The 14,680-nt window shown below is 60.0% G+C and overlaps 1 protein-coding gene across 2 annotated transcripts in view; it reads right to left on the bottom strand.

Annotated features, from left to right (window-relative positions):
• Window positions 1-411: 411 nt before the first annotated feature.
• The window catches only part of ZFHX2 (zinc finger homeobox 2), a 29,129-nt gene continuing 14,860 nt past the window's right edge, over window positions 412-14,680 (bottom strand). Inside the window, exons 2-10 of one of the 2 annotated variants that reach the window (XM_002690443.7) lie at window positions 12,236-14,331; window positions 11,527-12,044; window positions 10,727-10,970; window positions 9,219-9,293; window positions 8,723-8,781; window positions 7,014-7,214; window positions 6,545-6,671; window positions 2,674-6,138; window positions 412-2,427 (exon numbers count right to left, since the gene is read on the bottom strand). In XM_002690443.7, coding sequence (XP_002690489.2) covers window positions 1,448-2,427; window positions 2,674-6,138; window positions 6,545-6,671; window positions 7,014-7,214; window positions 8,723-8,781; window positions 9,219-9,293; window positions 10,727-10,970; window positions 11,527-12,044; window positions 12,236-14,282 — 7,716 coding nt within the window. In that variant the 5' untranslated portion in view covers window positions 14,283-14,331 and the 3' untranslated portion in view covers window positions 412-1,447. The remainder of the gene's footprint in view (window positions 2,428-2,673; window positions 6,139-6,544; window positions 6,672-7,013; window positions 7,215-8,722; window positions 8,782-9,218; window positions 9,294-10,726; window positions 10,971-11,526; window positions 12,045-12,235; window positions 14,332-14,680) is intronic. The other variant, XM_005211441.5, reaches the window with a different exon arrangement.

The following is a 14,680-nucleotide window of genomic DNA, read 5'->3' as shown; positions in this document are numbered from 1 at the left end:
AAGAAGTGAATGAGAGCAGATGGAGGCAATTACATGCCTAACTGCCCAGTCCAGTCCACCCTTTCCTCCTGAGATGGCCAAGCCACTTTCAGTGACACTGACTTTTCTAACCCACAGCTGAGAATGAGGGGATGTTACCTGTCCTGAGAAAATACTCAGTTCAGGGGGCAAAGATGGGTCCCTCCCAGCGTCCAGGTTAAAGGTGGTTAAAGGTTAAACCTTTAACCTTTTCCCCATTACCAGCTTGTGGCTGGGCACAGTATGGGACAGGGCTGTACTGCTGGCAGTCTCCAGGACCGCTGTACCCAAGCAAGGACTAAAGTCATTGATCTTCCAGAGACAAGGTGGTTCAAAGAAACCCTTAAAATGGAATGGGGTGGGGAGTGACACAAACAGGAAAAAAAAAAACACTTGTTTGATGGGAGAGTTTTCAGGCTTTTTTTTTTTTTTTCTGTTTTCCAAGTTTGTCATTAGTTCATTCCTCTGGTCTGGTCTCTCCATCTCTCCCACACGAGAGTTCGTGCTCTCTCTTTTTTTTGGTTGTGTGTGTTTCAGTTTTTTTCAAAAGAACTTTGGATTTGCCGTTGGTGGGCAGTGCCGGTCCCGGAGGCTGGATCCCCATGTGGCAGGGCTGGGACAAGGGGCAGGCCCACGGCTTCTGAGAGGATCTCTGTGTTTAAAGCCTTTGAGAATAAGTTAACTGCAGTTCCCAGGGTGCAGGGTGGGGGTTGGCAGAGGGGTTCCTGGTGCCGGCTTCTCTAGAGTCCAGGCCACAGGGGCTCCCCTGTCAGGTGAGGAGGGAGGGCTGTGAGGAGAGTAAGCCGGAGCACTTCCCCCTGCTCACCTCCAGTTTGGTTAGAGTTTCTTGGGCTCCCTGCCCATCTCAGGCTTCAGCCTTGGGAGCCAGCTGAGTATTTGGGAAGAGTTTGTGAGCCGTATGGTACTCTAGCCGAGGAGGGTAGGAAGAAGGGGAAGTGGCAAAGTTTATTTTCCTTTCCCCTTCTTTGTCTTGGGTTTTCTTGTTTTCCTTTCTTTTGGTGTTTTCTCAGTCAGTGGAACAGCATGAGATAACATGTATTTGCATGGTTATAGGCGTTAAGGGGTGACTGGGAATTCAGTAGGAAAGAGGCTGTAGGAAGATGAAACCAAGGAGATTTTGTGCCTGGTGGGCAGGCAGACGTTAATGGATAATCAAGATGGGAAGATGGGTGTGTGCGCCCATGGAGACCAAGGGGCAAGAATTTGCGAAGGGTTGGCGTGTCAGTGGGGGTGGGGGAGGAGGCAGGATTCTGCTGGAGGTGAGGTGTGAAGCCCACTGGGGGTGGGAACGGAGATTCCCGTGAGGTGGGCGGGGCCGGGGGGGGTGAAGGATTTGCGCTCCCCACACACCCCTTGGAGGAAGAGGAGACCTAAGGCCCACCCTTCCCCCACATCTTGGTTTATCTGTTTATAAAGCTAGAAGTGTAGAGGTAGTAGTCGTTTTGGGGTTGGAGTCCGTGTGAGGTAATCTTGCTTCCTCTTTGGCAAAAGCCACCGCAGCCGTGGCGGCAGTGGCAGCGTTGGTGGCCGTGCCAGGTGGGCCCCCTGGGGGCGGGGCCGCCTTGCGCCTGTGGGCCGAGGAGCGCAGGTGCGAGGCTAGGGCCTCTCGCCCACTCAGCAGCACCTCACATGCCAGGCAGTGGTAGGTACAGACGGGCACCCGCAGCGGGGCAGGCACGGAGCCCCCAGAGCCCCGCCCAAAGAAGCAGAAGGATCTCTGGTGAGCAGTGGCCGGGGCCTCCCCATCAAACGCCATCTTGCACTGGCGGCACAGGTAGCGGTGGGTCACATCCACGGTGGAGATGCCAGGGCTGCCCGTCAGCAGCTCATCGGCCTCCCCAGCCTCCCCCTCCCTGGGAGCAGGCAGTTCGGGTGGCTTCGGAGGCGCTGTGGCTGTGGGCTCAGGGGCCTGGGGCGGTGGCGGGAGGAGGGCGTTGGGGAGCAGTCCGATGAGGGTCTGAGGTATCACCGGGTTCATGGGGAACAGCCCCTTCTTCATGCCATAGAGCTGTTGGAAGTAGGCCCCCGGCAGCTGGGGGCCGAAGACCGCTGGCGGTGTGGCGCCCCCTGCAGGAGGCAATGGGAAGGGCAGGAACTGGCCCCCCAGCAGGGCTGGGACAGTAGCCTTCAATGCTTTGAGGTTCTTGAGGGCGTCAGCGGAGGAGTTGGTGGGGGCTGCGACTGGCTTTCGCTCACCAGAAACCTTGTCCCCAGAGGGTTCGGGGGGTGGGCCCGGGGCAGAGTCAGTGGTGCCTGCTGGAGAGGGCTTGGTTTGGTCAGGAACTGGTCTCTGAGGTAAAGGGCAGCCTGGGCCAGCAGTCTGGACCACTGTGGTAGCAGGTAGGACCGAAGTGGCAAGGCCAAGGAGGCCTGAGGAGGCTGCAGGGCCTAGGAAGATGAAGAGTGACGATCAGCCACCTCCCAGCACCACCATCCTGCCTGCTGGAGATGACCTCCTGCACACTCACGCCTTCCACCACCTAGCCTCCATGCTCCCTTCCCTCCCGCACCAGTAGGAAACACAGGGAGGCCCAGGAGGAGACTGGAGGCAGAAGAGTCAGGAAGGAAAAGGAAGGACACCCCATTAGAGGGAGATGCCCTCTGAAGCCCAGCTCCTCCCAAGCTCTCACTCACCTGAACTGAAAGGAGCTAGGCTGCCCAGTGGGGGCTGGGCCAGAGCTGGGCCAGACAAGAGGACGGGGGCCAGGCGAGGCAGGGCCGGGGCAGCCCCGAGGGGCACAGAGGCAGGTGCAGTGGCGGGCGGAGCCTTGGGAGCCGGGGCTGCCTCAGGTGCTGGTGCCAAGTCGTAACACTTGCTTTCACTCTTCAGCTGGGCTCGGACTGCCTCCTTAAGCTTGGCCAGGTGCTGGCGGGAAAAGAGATGGCCTCGGCAGGAGACATAGAAGTCATATTTGACGTCACAGTAGGGGCAGTCAGTGCGCTGGGCTGCCAAGGGGCTCTCACTGCTGCCCCCAGCCCCACCAACTGCTGCCCCTTGGAGCTTGGCCTTCTTCTCCTTGGCGCGAGCATTCTGGAACCAGACCTGGATGACTCTCTTGGGCAGCCCGATCTCCTCGCCCAGCACCTCGCACTCCTGCATGGTTGGGGTGCGGTAGGCTTCATAGCAGGCTTTCATGATCTTCAGCTGCAGGCTGCTCATCTGGGTCCTATAGCGCCGCTGCCCCATCCCATCTGGAACTCCACCTCCACCTCCTGGGCCCCCACTGGCCCCTCCAGCCCCAGGGGACTCTGGTTCGGCCAGACTGGAAGCTGACGAATCACTTAAATCCCCTGCTGATGGACTGCAGGCCTCACTCTCTGGAGAAGCTTTTGATGGCTCCTCTGGGCCCTCGTCCTCACAGGGTGGAGGGGGAGCTGGGAGAGGTAGAAGTGGCTCTGGTGTCAGAGTGGGGGGCTCTTTCCCAGGTGGCAGGAAAGGCAGGGGCCCGGCAGCCGGGGTGACTGTGGGGTAGGGAAGAGCAGGTGCATCCCTCTTAGGGGCCTCCCTCCCAGCCCCATCATCTGCCTTGCCCAGCAAGAGGTTGAACTTGGGGAAGGGTGCAGGGCTGGGTGTAATGGGGGGCTTGACTGCTGGATTGGGCACTCCCCCAGGGGTGCTTCGAAACTGGCCCTTCCGCTCCCGGGCCCTGGTGTTCTGGAACCAGACCTGCACCACTCGCTTCTTGAGCCCCACCTCCTCAGAGATGCAGTCGAGCATCTTGCGTGTGGGATTGGAGTCCTGCATGTACCAGCGGTATAGGATCTCCAGCTGCTCGGGCAGGATGGTGGTACGCAGGCGCTTATCCCTGGGGGGCTCGCCCTCCCCACCCACCCCCACTTCACTGCCCGTTGGGGACAGGCTACCGTCCTCGTGCTTCCGTTTGAGGGGTGGCACTGGCGGAGTGCCTGCCACCAGGGGGTTTCGCTCCCCAAACACAAGCATGGGCAGGTCTAGGAGGTGGGGGGCAGCACTGGGCTGCACAGGTGGCAGGAAGTGGAGCCGGCGGTGGTTGGCCAGGAGGTCCTGGTTGGGGAAAGACAGGGCGCACTGGTCACAGGTATGGACTGGGGAAGGCGAGGGAGGGGCCCTGCCTTCGGGCTCTTTGCCCTCTGGCTTTGTGGCCTCCGCCTGGCCCAGGTCCTCCCTGTCTGGGGGTTCTGGTGGTGGGCCCTCAGGCCCTGCTGGGGGCTCCGGGCCCTGTTCCTCCTCTGCGTCATCCTCTGCCTCTTCCTCTTCTTCCCCTCTCTCTGCCTCTTCCTCCTCGTCGTCAGCAGGCTGGTCGTCATAGCATTTCTTGAGGTGCCGTACCAAGTCAAAAACACAGGAGAAGGTGGCATGGCAGCGCCTGCAGCCGGAGGCTCCCCCGGTACCTCCTCCACTGGGCGCAGGCCCACCATCGCTGGCATTTTTACGAGCTTTCTGGCGGGCGTTCTGGAACCATACCACCACCACGCGGCTAGCCAGGCCCAAGAGGCTTGCGAGCCGCTCCACCTCGCCGTCCTTGGGGTAGGCGCTGGTCTCAAAGAAAGACTGCAGGGCTTGGGTCTGAAACTCTGTGAACTTGGTTCTGGAGAAGCGGCGGCCTGCAGGCACCAGGGGAGGAAGATTCCCTCTGGCGCTTTCATCCTCCTCTGGGGGCCAGCGTCCTCCAGCCCGACCTCGCTCCTCAGGGGGACGGGCCCCCCCTACCTCAGGCTCTGGGACCAGGAAAGGTGGGCCCAGTTGGGGAGCAGGGGAATCCAGGGGCCCGTCGGGCGGTTTGGGGGATTCTGCAGGGGGCGGGTAGAGGCTATCATAGCTCTTTCGAAACTGAGCAGCATATCGGCTCAGGGCCTCGAAGGGCAGAAAGCGGCGGTGCACGTGCTCCTCATGTGTCTTGAGGATAAGCATATTGGAGAAGAGTTTCCCACAGGCCCTGCAGGCCAACTTGTCCCCGCCCCCCAGGGCCTCTGGGGGGGGCGGGGTCGGGGGTGGGGGCACAGTCTGCTTTCCTTCGTTGTACTGGATCACCAGCTCAAACCCGAAGTTTTCTAGAAGGGCTTTGGCTGCGGTGCGGGCTGCCTCATTGGGCGTTGGGTGCAGGGGTGAGGGGGGCCCTGCCTCAGCCCCCTCTTCTGTTGTAGGGGGCCGCTCCCACTCTTGCTCAGCCAGCTCAGCCTTCGGAGGCGGCGGTGGGGGAGGGGGGGCGGCCGCTGGCAGGGACAGCAGGGGTGCAGGCCCAGCCAGTGCTAGCTTGGGCCCTACCTTGAGGTCGTGGAGGTAGAAGGGCAGGAGCAGCTGCTGCTGCTGGAGCTTAAGCAGTGACTCAGGCATGAGAGGGAAAGGGGGCAGGACTGGGGGCGTGAAGAGCGGGGCTGGGAATCGGTGCAGGTCCAAGGGAGGTGGGGGAGGGGACAGGAAGGGCAGTCCAGATAGGAAGCCACCAGGCTCAGGGCCTTTCTTCTCAGGGCCTGCCTCCCCCTCAGTCTCGCCTTCCTTGGGCTCTTCTGGGCCTCGCTCTGGCCCCTCGGCCTTGGCGTCGGTCTTGGCTCCCCTGGAGCGAGTTTGGTGCAGGACGGAGCGCATGTGGATCTCCAGGGTGGAGCTCTGGTTGTAGGAGACCCGGCAGACCGTGCACTTGAAGGGCTTGTCTGTGGCGGCAGCAGTGGCAGGCGTGGTGCCAGCTTCTCGTGCTGGGCCAGAGGGGTCAATGGCGGCCTTCTTCATCTTGTGCAGGTGGGAGACCGAGTTATAATGGACCAGGAGAATGTTCTTCTGCGTAAAGGACTCCTTACACACAGTGCACTTGTAGGGCCGAGCAGGGTCGAGGAACTTGTCCAGGGCAAAGTTGGTGGTCTTCCGATAGGTCAGAGGATGCCGAGAGTCAGCCGGAGCGGGCTCTGCAGGGCGGGGCTCCCCACCAGCCCCCTCTTCCTCCTCAGCCATGGCGGGTGGAGGCGCTACTTCCTCAGCTTGGGCATCAGGACGAGGGGCTGGAGACTGGGCTGGAGATGGGGGCTGATCAGGGCTTCCCGTGGGCTTGTCTGGGGCCTCGACTGAGGGTGGGGGAGGCTCGGGAAGAGGATCGGGACTGGCTTCTGGGGTCAGGTGAGGGCCTTCTAGGGGAGAGAGAAGGGGGTGCAGTGAGAAGGGAACCATTTCTGAGTCAGACCCCACCCACTTAACATCTAGGGTAACTCCTCCTGGCTTCAGGCTTCCCAGGTGGCGCTAGTGGTAAAGAACCCACCTGCTGGTGCAGGAAACATAAGAGACGTGGGTTCAATCCCTGGGTTGGGAAGATCCTCTGGAGGAGGGCATGGCAACCCACTCCAGTAGTCTTGCCTGGGAATCCCCATGGACAGAGGAGCCCAGCGGGCTACAGTCCATGGGGTCACAGAGAGTTGGACACGACTGAAGGGGCTTAGCACACATGGTCCTTGCCTCGGCTGTCTTCAGATCTACTTTGTTCAAGGACCCCAGGTCCCCTTTCCTGCCACCTTGGGAGGTCTGCCATCCAATCCTTACCTGCGGCTTGGGCTCTGCTGGGCACAGGCTCAGGTGCGGGAGAGGGGGGCTCTGGGCCATCCCCCAGAGGGCTTAGAGCAGGCCCGGGCAGCACTTTGGTCGTCAGGGTCATCTCTACAGTTGTGGCCTGAGATGGAAGACAGGTCAGTGACTTCCCCCTACTGGCCCTCTACTCCAGACCCCCCGGCTCCACACCTGGTCGTGCCCAGCCTAGCTCCAGGCTCCTCTAATTTCCCACCTAACCCCTGGCTGCGGCCTCTGCTGTCCTACAGCCTCAGCCGTGCCTGCAGTGGAAGCCAGCTCCTGGCACGCCTCAGTGGTGCTTCCTCACCAGCGAGCAGAGGCTGCTGGACAGGTTCAGCCCCCAGGTTGCCTTCAGCTCTCAACTCCTGTCAGATCCCCACAGAGCCACTTCCTTCAGCACACACTCCCAGCCACACAGCTGCTGGCCCCCGCCCCCCGGACTCACCACGAGCAGCAGCCTCTCCACACACTCGGGCACCACGTTGTGGAGGTGGCTGAGGTGGAAGTGCAGGGCAGGCCGGCCCACCAGCTGCTCCTGGCATAGCGGGCACCGGAACGTGGGCTGCACCGCGTGCTGGGAGAGCGCGTGAGCCCTCACCTGCTCGGACTCCGGGCTCAGGAAGCTGCAGAATGGGCAGCAGAATGCCTGGGGGCACACAGGCGGGGTGTCAGGGATGGGAGGGCCCCACCACCTCTGGGCCCTGGGGTTTGTGGACATGGCTGGGTCCCCCCACTCCTGATGGAGGAGGAGCCCCAGTCCTGAAAGCTGACTCCGCCCTCGCTTCTCTCCCACGGGACCAAAGGCCCAGGCTGAATTGCCCTAGCCTGCCTTCCTCAGCCTGCCCTCTGCTCCGGTCTCCTTCATCCCGGTTCCTCTTGCTCCATCTCTGCTGCCTGCTCAGGTCTCCAGCCGACACAGGGCCCTGTCCCTACCCCTCTGGTTTAGTTTTCTTTTCTTACCTGCCCCTGCCCTGCCTGTATCTCCTCCGTGAAATGGCCCCCCTCCCTTCTGGCACTTCCTGGACCCCACAGGCTCCCTGCCCGCTCTGCCTCTCTGAGGAGCGGGCGCTCCCTACCTGTCTGCTCAGAAGCCGCCTCATTCTCCCTCAGAGACTCAGCAGCTCCCACATTCTCCGCCTGCCTTTTTCTCCCCTTTCCTTTTTAATGTAAACAAACACGACAGCTCCCCCAGTGGCCCAGGAGAATTCTGGCCTGGCTTGGCTGGCACATTCCTGCCCACACCTCCAGAGGGTGGGGCGGGGAGGCCCCTCTGCTTCCGCCTTCGTCACCTGACTGCCTGACCTCCAGCCTGCATTTCTGTCTTCCTGGCTCACTTCCTCCCGATGCCAGTGCCATTGGTCCAGGACTGCACATCAGGGAGGGAATGGCCAGAATGGAAGGGTATCCAGATGCTCAGCTTAATGCACTCAGGCCTGGGAGCGGACATCTTGAAGTCAGGATGCAAGGGAGCTGAGGACATATGCCGTTACTGCAGTGTCTGCAGTCGTAACACACACGGGGTGTGCGGTCCAGATTGGAGAGATGGGAGGCAGGGGTGGCACCTCAGGACCAGAGGCTGGGGATCCCCCCAGAGTCAACCTAAATTACCCTTGGGTCCTGCCTAGGTAGGCATCCAGACTGGCAGAGCTTGCTGTCTGATCACCTGGGTCAATGGGTTAGTTCCTCTGCCCAAGGAAGGAGGTGCCAGGGCAGCGCCACCCAGGGCTCTCAAGGAGGTGAACTTCATGTCTCATCTTTCTGCTCCCAACAGAAATAAAGAACTGGGCAGCAGCTAATGTTTTATTTTTGCCTTTCTCTCTTCATTTCTTTCTTCCCTCCCTCCATCCACTTCCAGTCTTTCCTCCCCTCAGAACAGTTTCTTTCGTCACCTTTCCCTCGAATTCCCACCATCGCTTCCTGTTTGTTATCCCCCTTGTGCTCCACCCCTCAGGGTCAGCTGTGCTCACATCTGCAACCAGACCTAGGTGCAGAATTGTATTCAGAGTGACATGAGTCACAGGCATGACAAAATTAAGTCTACCTTTGGTCTGAAATCCCTTGTCTGTAAAGATCTACAGTTTAGCCTTTAGAGTGTGAGCAGATCTCAGTAAAATCAGAGCCCCCCCAGCTCTTCCCCGTTACCCCAGTTCTGACCGTGGTCTGGTTGGCACTGTCTCCAAGAGGGCCAGTCTTGTTCTCTGCCTCTTCAGAAACTGAAGATGAAAAGAGAGATTCAGAGACTGTGACAGCCCTCCCTTTTCCTTTCACAGACCCCGGGCCCTTAAGATGGTCTGATTTGTAGTGCAGGGCTTGCAAGGTAGAGGGTGGGCCCTGGAGAAAGGGAGAAAGAGCAGAAAACTACAGAACTGGACTCATGCAGGGAGCAGGGCTTGGCAGGGCTGACCCCAGGCTGGCGGGATGGCCAGAGGGCGGAAGCACCCAGCTCTCTGTGGCTCCACCTCCCTTCCCTCTGATGAGCCATTTCTTTTGATCATGGTAGCTCCTTCTAGACAGGAGGCCTTGCTGGGTGTCTGGATTACCAAGAGGTTCCATGAGCACCTCAGAATGTATGAGAATTGTGGGGCAGGTGTTGGGGAGTGGTGAGGAGGACAAGGGATGGAGGGAAAAATGGACCAGATGAGCAACTCACCCAACTGTTCTGTCTTACTCTGGGCATCTTTCTCAGGGGTGGGTGGCCCAGCTAAGAGGGTGACAGGAGTCTTCCCTGTGTAGGATGAAGGGAGAGTCAATTTAAAAGGATGAAGCACTACAGAAGGAAAGAAAAAGGGCAGAGGAAGCAGGACAAGCGGCCAGGCAATGAAGGAGAAAATGGGTAGATGAATCAGTAGGCAGGAGAAGACAAAAAGCTGCCGAAAAGAAATACAGAGAATGAGGGGCAAAATTACAGTGTTAGGACTGGTTACTGTTGTTTTAGTCGCTAAGTTGTAGCCTATTCTTTTGTGACCCCTTGAACTGTTGCTTGCCAGACTCCTGTCCATGGGATTTCCCAGGCAAGAATACTGGAGTGGATTGCCATTTCCTTCTGCAGGGCCCAAGAAATCTTTGTGAGTCTAGCCTGGAAACTTAAAGACGAGGGAACAAGCCCAGCAGTAGACAGGAACAAGAACAAACTCAGCTCCCTGTCTTGACTGATCCTGGAAGCAAGGGAGCCCAGAAATGTAGTGAGAAGCACCAAAGTGGGGAGGTGAGGTTGAAGGGAAGCAGCTGTGGTGAGTAGGAGGCGGCAGGTCTGGCTGGGAAAGGAGATTACCACTCAAGCAAGAATTGACAGATGTGTAGGAATTTATTTTCGGTGGCGGCCTAATTAAAGTGTTAAAGTTCCTTAACTCCATTCAGCCCTGCGCCAGAATCGTTAGCTATTGATCTGGGCCCCTCCGGCACTTAACTCCAGCCAGCGTATTGGCAATTCAATTAGCACCAGTCAATGCTGCCTGTTCCTGGTTCTTGCTGCCTGTGCCCTCACCCTCACCCACCACCGGCCCCTGCAAAGCCCAGACGCCTGTGCCCACGTCTCAGAGTCCCTTTCAGGCTCTTCTGCACTGCCTGGATCAGTGGTACCCGGCAGGCTATTCCCAGTCTCTCTAGTACAACCTCAGCTGCCTAAGGGGGACCCTTAAGCCCAGCCTTGGGGCTGAAGAGCTCCTCGGAGACAGGAAGAGGCTGGGGAGCTCATCAAGAGCATCCCATCCTGCTGCCTTTGGGCCATGCCCCTGGCTCCCACCTCCTTCAGACGAGTCCTGGCCCAGCCCAAAGCTGTCTATTGTTTTTCTGTTCTTCTCCTTCCTCCTTTCCAACCAGCTCCTGCCACCCCCCAACCCTCAACCCCGCCAGCACTGTAAGCACACAGGTCACTACTCAGAGTCACTGGGTGGTTCCTTCTCACCTCCCTCCCTGCTCTATTTCTCCACCCCGCAAAATCTCTGCTCTTCTCTTCTTTCTCCTCCAATAGCCTCTCTTCCCCACTCCCCCCGGCTGCCCCAGCGTTCCTGAAAGCCAGTTTTAGCACCCTTCACGGCACCTTTCCACTTGCTCTGGACTGCACACAGACCCGTTTCTCATCCCTGTGCCACTCTCTCCTGGGCCCCCCACTCCCGCCCGGGCTGCCCTTCCCTTCCTCTCCTGTCCCCTCTTCCTCACCGCGAGGCCGGAGCTGCCCATGGCTGAAGCTCAGGATGCTCTGAAGAGCCGGGAGCCCCTCGTCAGTCGCGGGGCCTCTCTGTAGTAGCTGCAGGCGCCGCTGGGCCTGGGCGTCGCGGTGGGCAGGTGCCCGCAGGTGCTGCAGCACCGCGAGGCGGGAGGGCGTCTCCCAGGCACACAGCAGGCAGCGGAACAGCCCCAGTTCCGGCCCCGCGGTCGCGGTCCCCTCCATCTCCAGCAGAAACTGAAAGCACGGAAAGAGGCTGCTCAGGCCCAGAAGGACGGATGCCCCGGAGTCCAGGGGGCTCCTCTGCTTCCCCCAGGGGAGCCTGACCAGCGGCAGCACCCCCACGTCCCTTCCTCCCTTTTGAGCCCTTTTCTTTCCTTTGGCCACCTTAGTGTGACTGCTTTTGCTCCCTCGCCTCCCTTTCTTCCTCCCACCAATCCTGGATTTCCTCCTAGTTGTACAAATAGAATCGGTTCTGTCTTCTTGAACTTCTGGTGACGAGGGACTGAGCAGACGTGAGAACCCTCCCCCCTAGTCCCAAACATCAGAAAAGCCGAATAAAGTACTGGAGTCACCTGGTCAGAATCCACCATCCTTGTTCTCTTTCTCCACATCTGACTCCAAATAGCTTTCACCCTGGTGCCCGGGCCTTCTGCAATTCCGCTCCCCTGGGTTTTTATCACTTTCTCACTCTGCATCTCCTCACTCCATCCCAGTCCCCTTTTCTTCCTCTGTCTCCCCCAGGCTCTGCGCAGTGTCCTTTGGATTCCAGACCTTCCTGCCCCACTCTCACCTTATAGATCTGGCTGTTCTCTTCGTGGGCTGCCCCCCGGGCATGCAGCTGCATCTTCTCCTTGCTGTTGGACTCAAAGTCACAGATGTTGCAGCGCAGGTGCAAGGTGGGGACAGAGCCATAAGGAGCCCCATCTCCCAGAGGCACTGGAGAGGGCGTGCCCATGGCCCCACCCCCCTCCCTCAGGTGGGCTGCCAGCTGGTACTTCTGAGCATGTTTGTCGGTCTTGAGGTGGAGTTGGAAGTTGGCCTTGAGCTGGGTGCCATAGCAGCAGAGCTTGCAGCGGTGGGTGTCACCGGCCACCTCCTTCCACTCGGCCTCCGGGAGGCTCCGGCCCATGCTGCAGTGGTAGAGCAGCAGCTCCAGGCTGTCTGTGCTGAAGGCCTGGCACACCAGGCAGCGGAACACCTTCAGGGATGGGCTGTCGTCTGGGGGCGGCGAGGTGGGCAGCCCGTCAGACAAGGCTCCCAGGAGCTGACTTTGAGGCAGGTGGGTGTCTGGGGAAGGGCTTCCAGGGGCTAGGGAACAGAGACAGGTTAGTGACCCTGGGAAGGAATGGGGCAGGATTAGCTTGCTGTGTGGCAATGGAGGGGTGGGTGCTGAGGGAGCTGGCATTAACTAAGGGTAGGGGTGCTGGCCCTCAGGAGAAAGCAGGGAACCAAGTTTGGCCCTGGGGAAGGGAAAAGAGGAGAGCACCCAGGGAGCTTACCAGGTGCAGGGAACTTGCGGGCAGGCGCTCCAAGGTGGTGGAAGCCATTGAGAAGCAGCTGGGCTTCCAGGGGCTTGTCTGGCCTCAGCCCGGGGCCAGGCAAGGGAGCCTGAGGCTGCCCTAGGGCCTGGGGTCCAAAGTACTGAAAGAGGTCAGGGGGGGTGGCAGGGGCAGCCCCCGCCTGGGGAGGGGGGCTGGGCCCCACCAGCCCAGGCGGCAGGCCCAGCGGCAGCCCCTGGTGGAGCATGAGGACGTTCTGCAGGTGCTTCTCAGAGGTCATGTGGATGCGCAGGTTGCGGGAGATGTTGGTCTCATAGCTGCACACCTTGCACTGCCACGATGACTTGGTCTTGGGCTCCTTGTCCCCTGCAGGGGGCGGGACCACGGCTTCCTGGGGGCTCCCCTGGCCCCCGGGCCCAGCCTGGAAGCCCTGCAGGTTGGCCAGGTGCTTGTCAGACTGCATGTGGATGCTGAGGTTGCCCTTGGTGGTGGTGGAGTAGTTGCAGACCTCGCAGCGGTAGGGCTTGTAGCCGCAGTTGTAGCTCTCTCCCCGGGCGAGGCGGGGGTGTGCGCCCCCTGCAGTACAGTAGCTGCAGTGGCTGTTGCTCTCAGGGTGCTTCTCCCGCATGTGCACGTCCAGGGTCTGCTGGTACTTGTAGTGCCAGTTGCACTTGGGACACTTGAGCGTCTTGCAAGAGTTGCGTGAGTGCAGCAGAGACATGTGGCTGGACAGGCTGAGGCCCTGGAAGGCTGACGGGGCCAGGCTGTAGTCATCGGCCAGGCGATAGGGCTGGGCCGGGTCGCCAGGGTCTTCAGGGGAGCCCCCCAGGGCAGGGAGAGTGCCCCCCTCCTTGGAGGCGGGTGAGCTTTGGTTGAGTGGGGGGCAGAGCCCGCCATCTTCCTCATGCCCCTCAGGGAACCAGTCTGGCCCCGCCTCGCCTGCCAGTGTTGGTGATTCTTTGGCTTGGGTTGGGCTGGGGTCCCAGGTGGCTGGAGTGGTCTCGGGAGAGGGTGGGCTAAGGGCCATGACTTCGTCCATGGGCGGGACAGGGGCCTGGGCTTCTGCCATAGGGGGCCCGTTCTTGGTCTGGGCTGCATTGGCTTCCGCGTTCACGGTGCTGCTGTTGTCAAGGGGTCTCTCTAAAGGGCGAGCAGGCAGATTTGGTTCCAGGAAGCTCAGCAGGGCCATGCAGGCCTCGTCCCCCTCCTGGAGCACGGCTGGGTTGCCCAGCAGGCCCTGGTGTTGAGCAGCGGTTAGCTTCACCCCGTGAGACCGTGTGTGACCCACAAAGGCCTGGTGCCTGCTGAACCCCAGGCGGCACAGGAGGCAGAGCCAGAAGAGTGCCCTGGGGTCTCCTCCCCTGCTCCCCGTGGGGCCATCTTTGGGATCTCCGGGTGGGTTTGGAGCCAGCTGGTAGCTCCAGAAGGCTCCGTCCCTTCCCTCACAGGTGGCCGGAGATGGCGCTGAGGTATCATGGGACAGAATTTGGTCAGAAGAGCTAAAGCCTTGGATTGGGTCAAAGCCATGTTGGACGTGAAGGGCAGTGAGGTGTACAGGGGGCAGGTGGGCAAGGAGGGGCAGGCTGGACTCTTGCTTGACGCCTGCCTCACCCCGGGGGAAGCCCTTTGGTAATGGGAGCTCACTGTCACCTGCCGGGAACAGCTTGGCCACTAGGCAGGCCTCACCTCCAGTTGTGAAGAATAAGTGGTCACTCAGATCCACAGGAGGGAGCTCTCCCTCCTCCTCCTCCTCCTGCTCCTTGTCCTCATCCACCCCCAGGTCCTTTGGTGGGAAGCCACCACAGCCAGGCTCCTCCTGGGGCTCCCCTATCTCCTTTGGTGGGACGAGGCCACAGCCTGACTCCAGGGGCTGCCCCCCTGCCTCCAAGGACCTCATGCTCTCAGAGGGGGAGGGGGCATCAGGGGGATCTTTGGTGACAGGATCAGAAGGGGTGCTGGGGGAGGAGGTGTCCAGAGGCAGGGACGGGGCATCATGTCCAGGGGAGGGGGTGGTGCCAGTGTCAGAGGACAGGTTAAGGGTGGCCATGGCAGACGGAGGAGAGCTGGGGGTTCATTTCAGCGTGACAGCCAGGACCCTGTTGGGGAGACATGGAGAGAGCGGAGCAGTGAGGTGGCAGGAGAGACACTCAGCCAGGCAGCTGATTCTCCCGATACTCCAGGCCCACCCTCTTCCCTCAGCACCATTCAAGTACCCATTTGCCAACCTGAAGCTTCATTAGTGTCTAACAGACTTCAGACTCAACATGTCCAAAGTCAGAACTCTACTTCTGCCCAGAACTTGTTCCTCTCCATCTCTCCTATCTCAAAAATTGGTAGCACATTTATCTGGTTGCTTATGCTAAAAACCCAAAGTTTCCTCTCACCCCCGCCCACAGGCAGGCCATTCGACAGTAACCTCTCAAGTGAGCTCAGTCCTCCATTCAT

The sequence above is a fragment of the Bos taurus genome, chromosome 10 (assembly GCF_002263795.3).
Source record: "Bos taurus isolate L1 Dominette 01449 registration number 42190680 breed Hereford chromosome 10, ARS-UCD2.0, whole genome shotgun sequence".
NCBI lineage: Eukaryota > Metazoa > Chordata > Mammalia > Artiodactyla > Bovidae > Bos > Bos taurus.
This window is presented reverse-complemented; position numbering and strand designations above follow the sequence as displayed.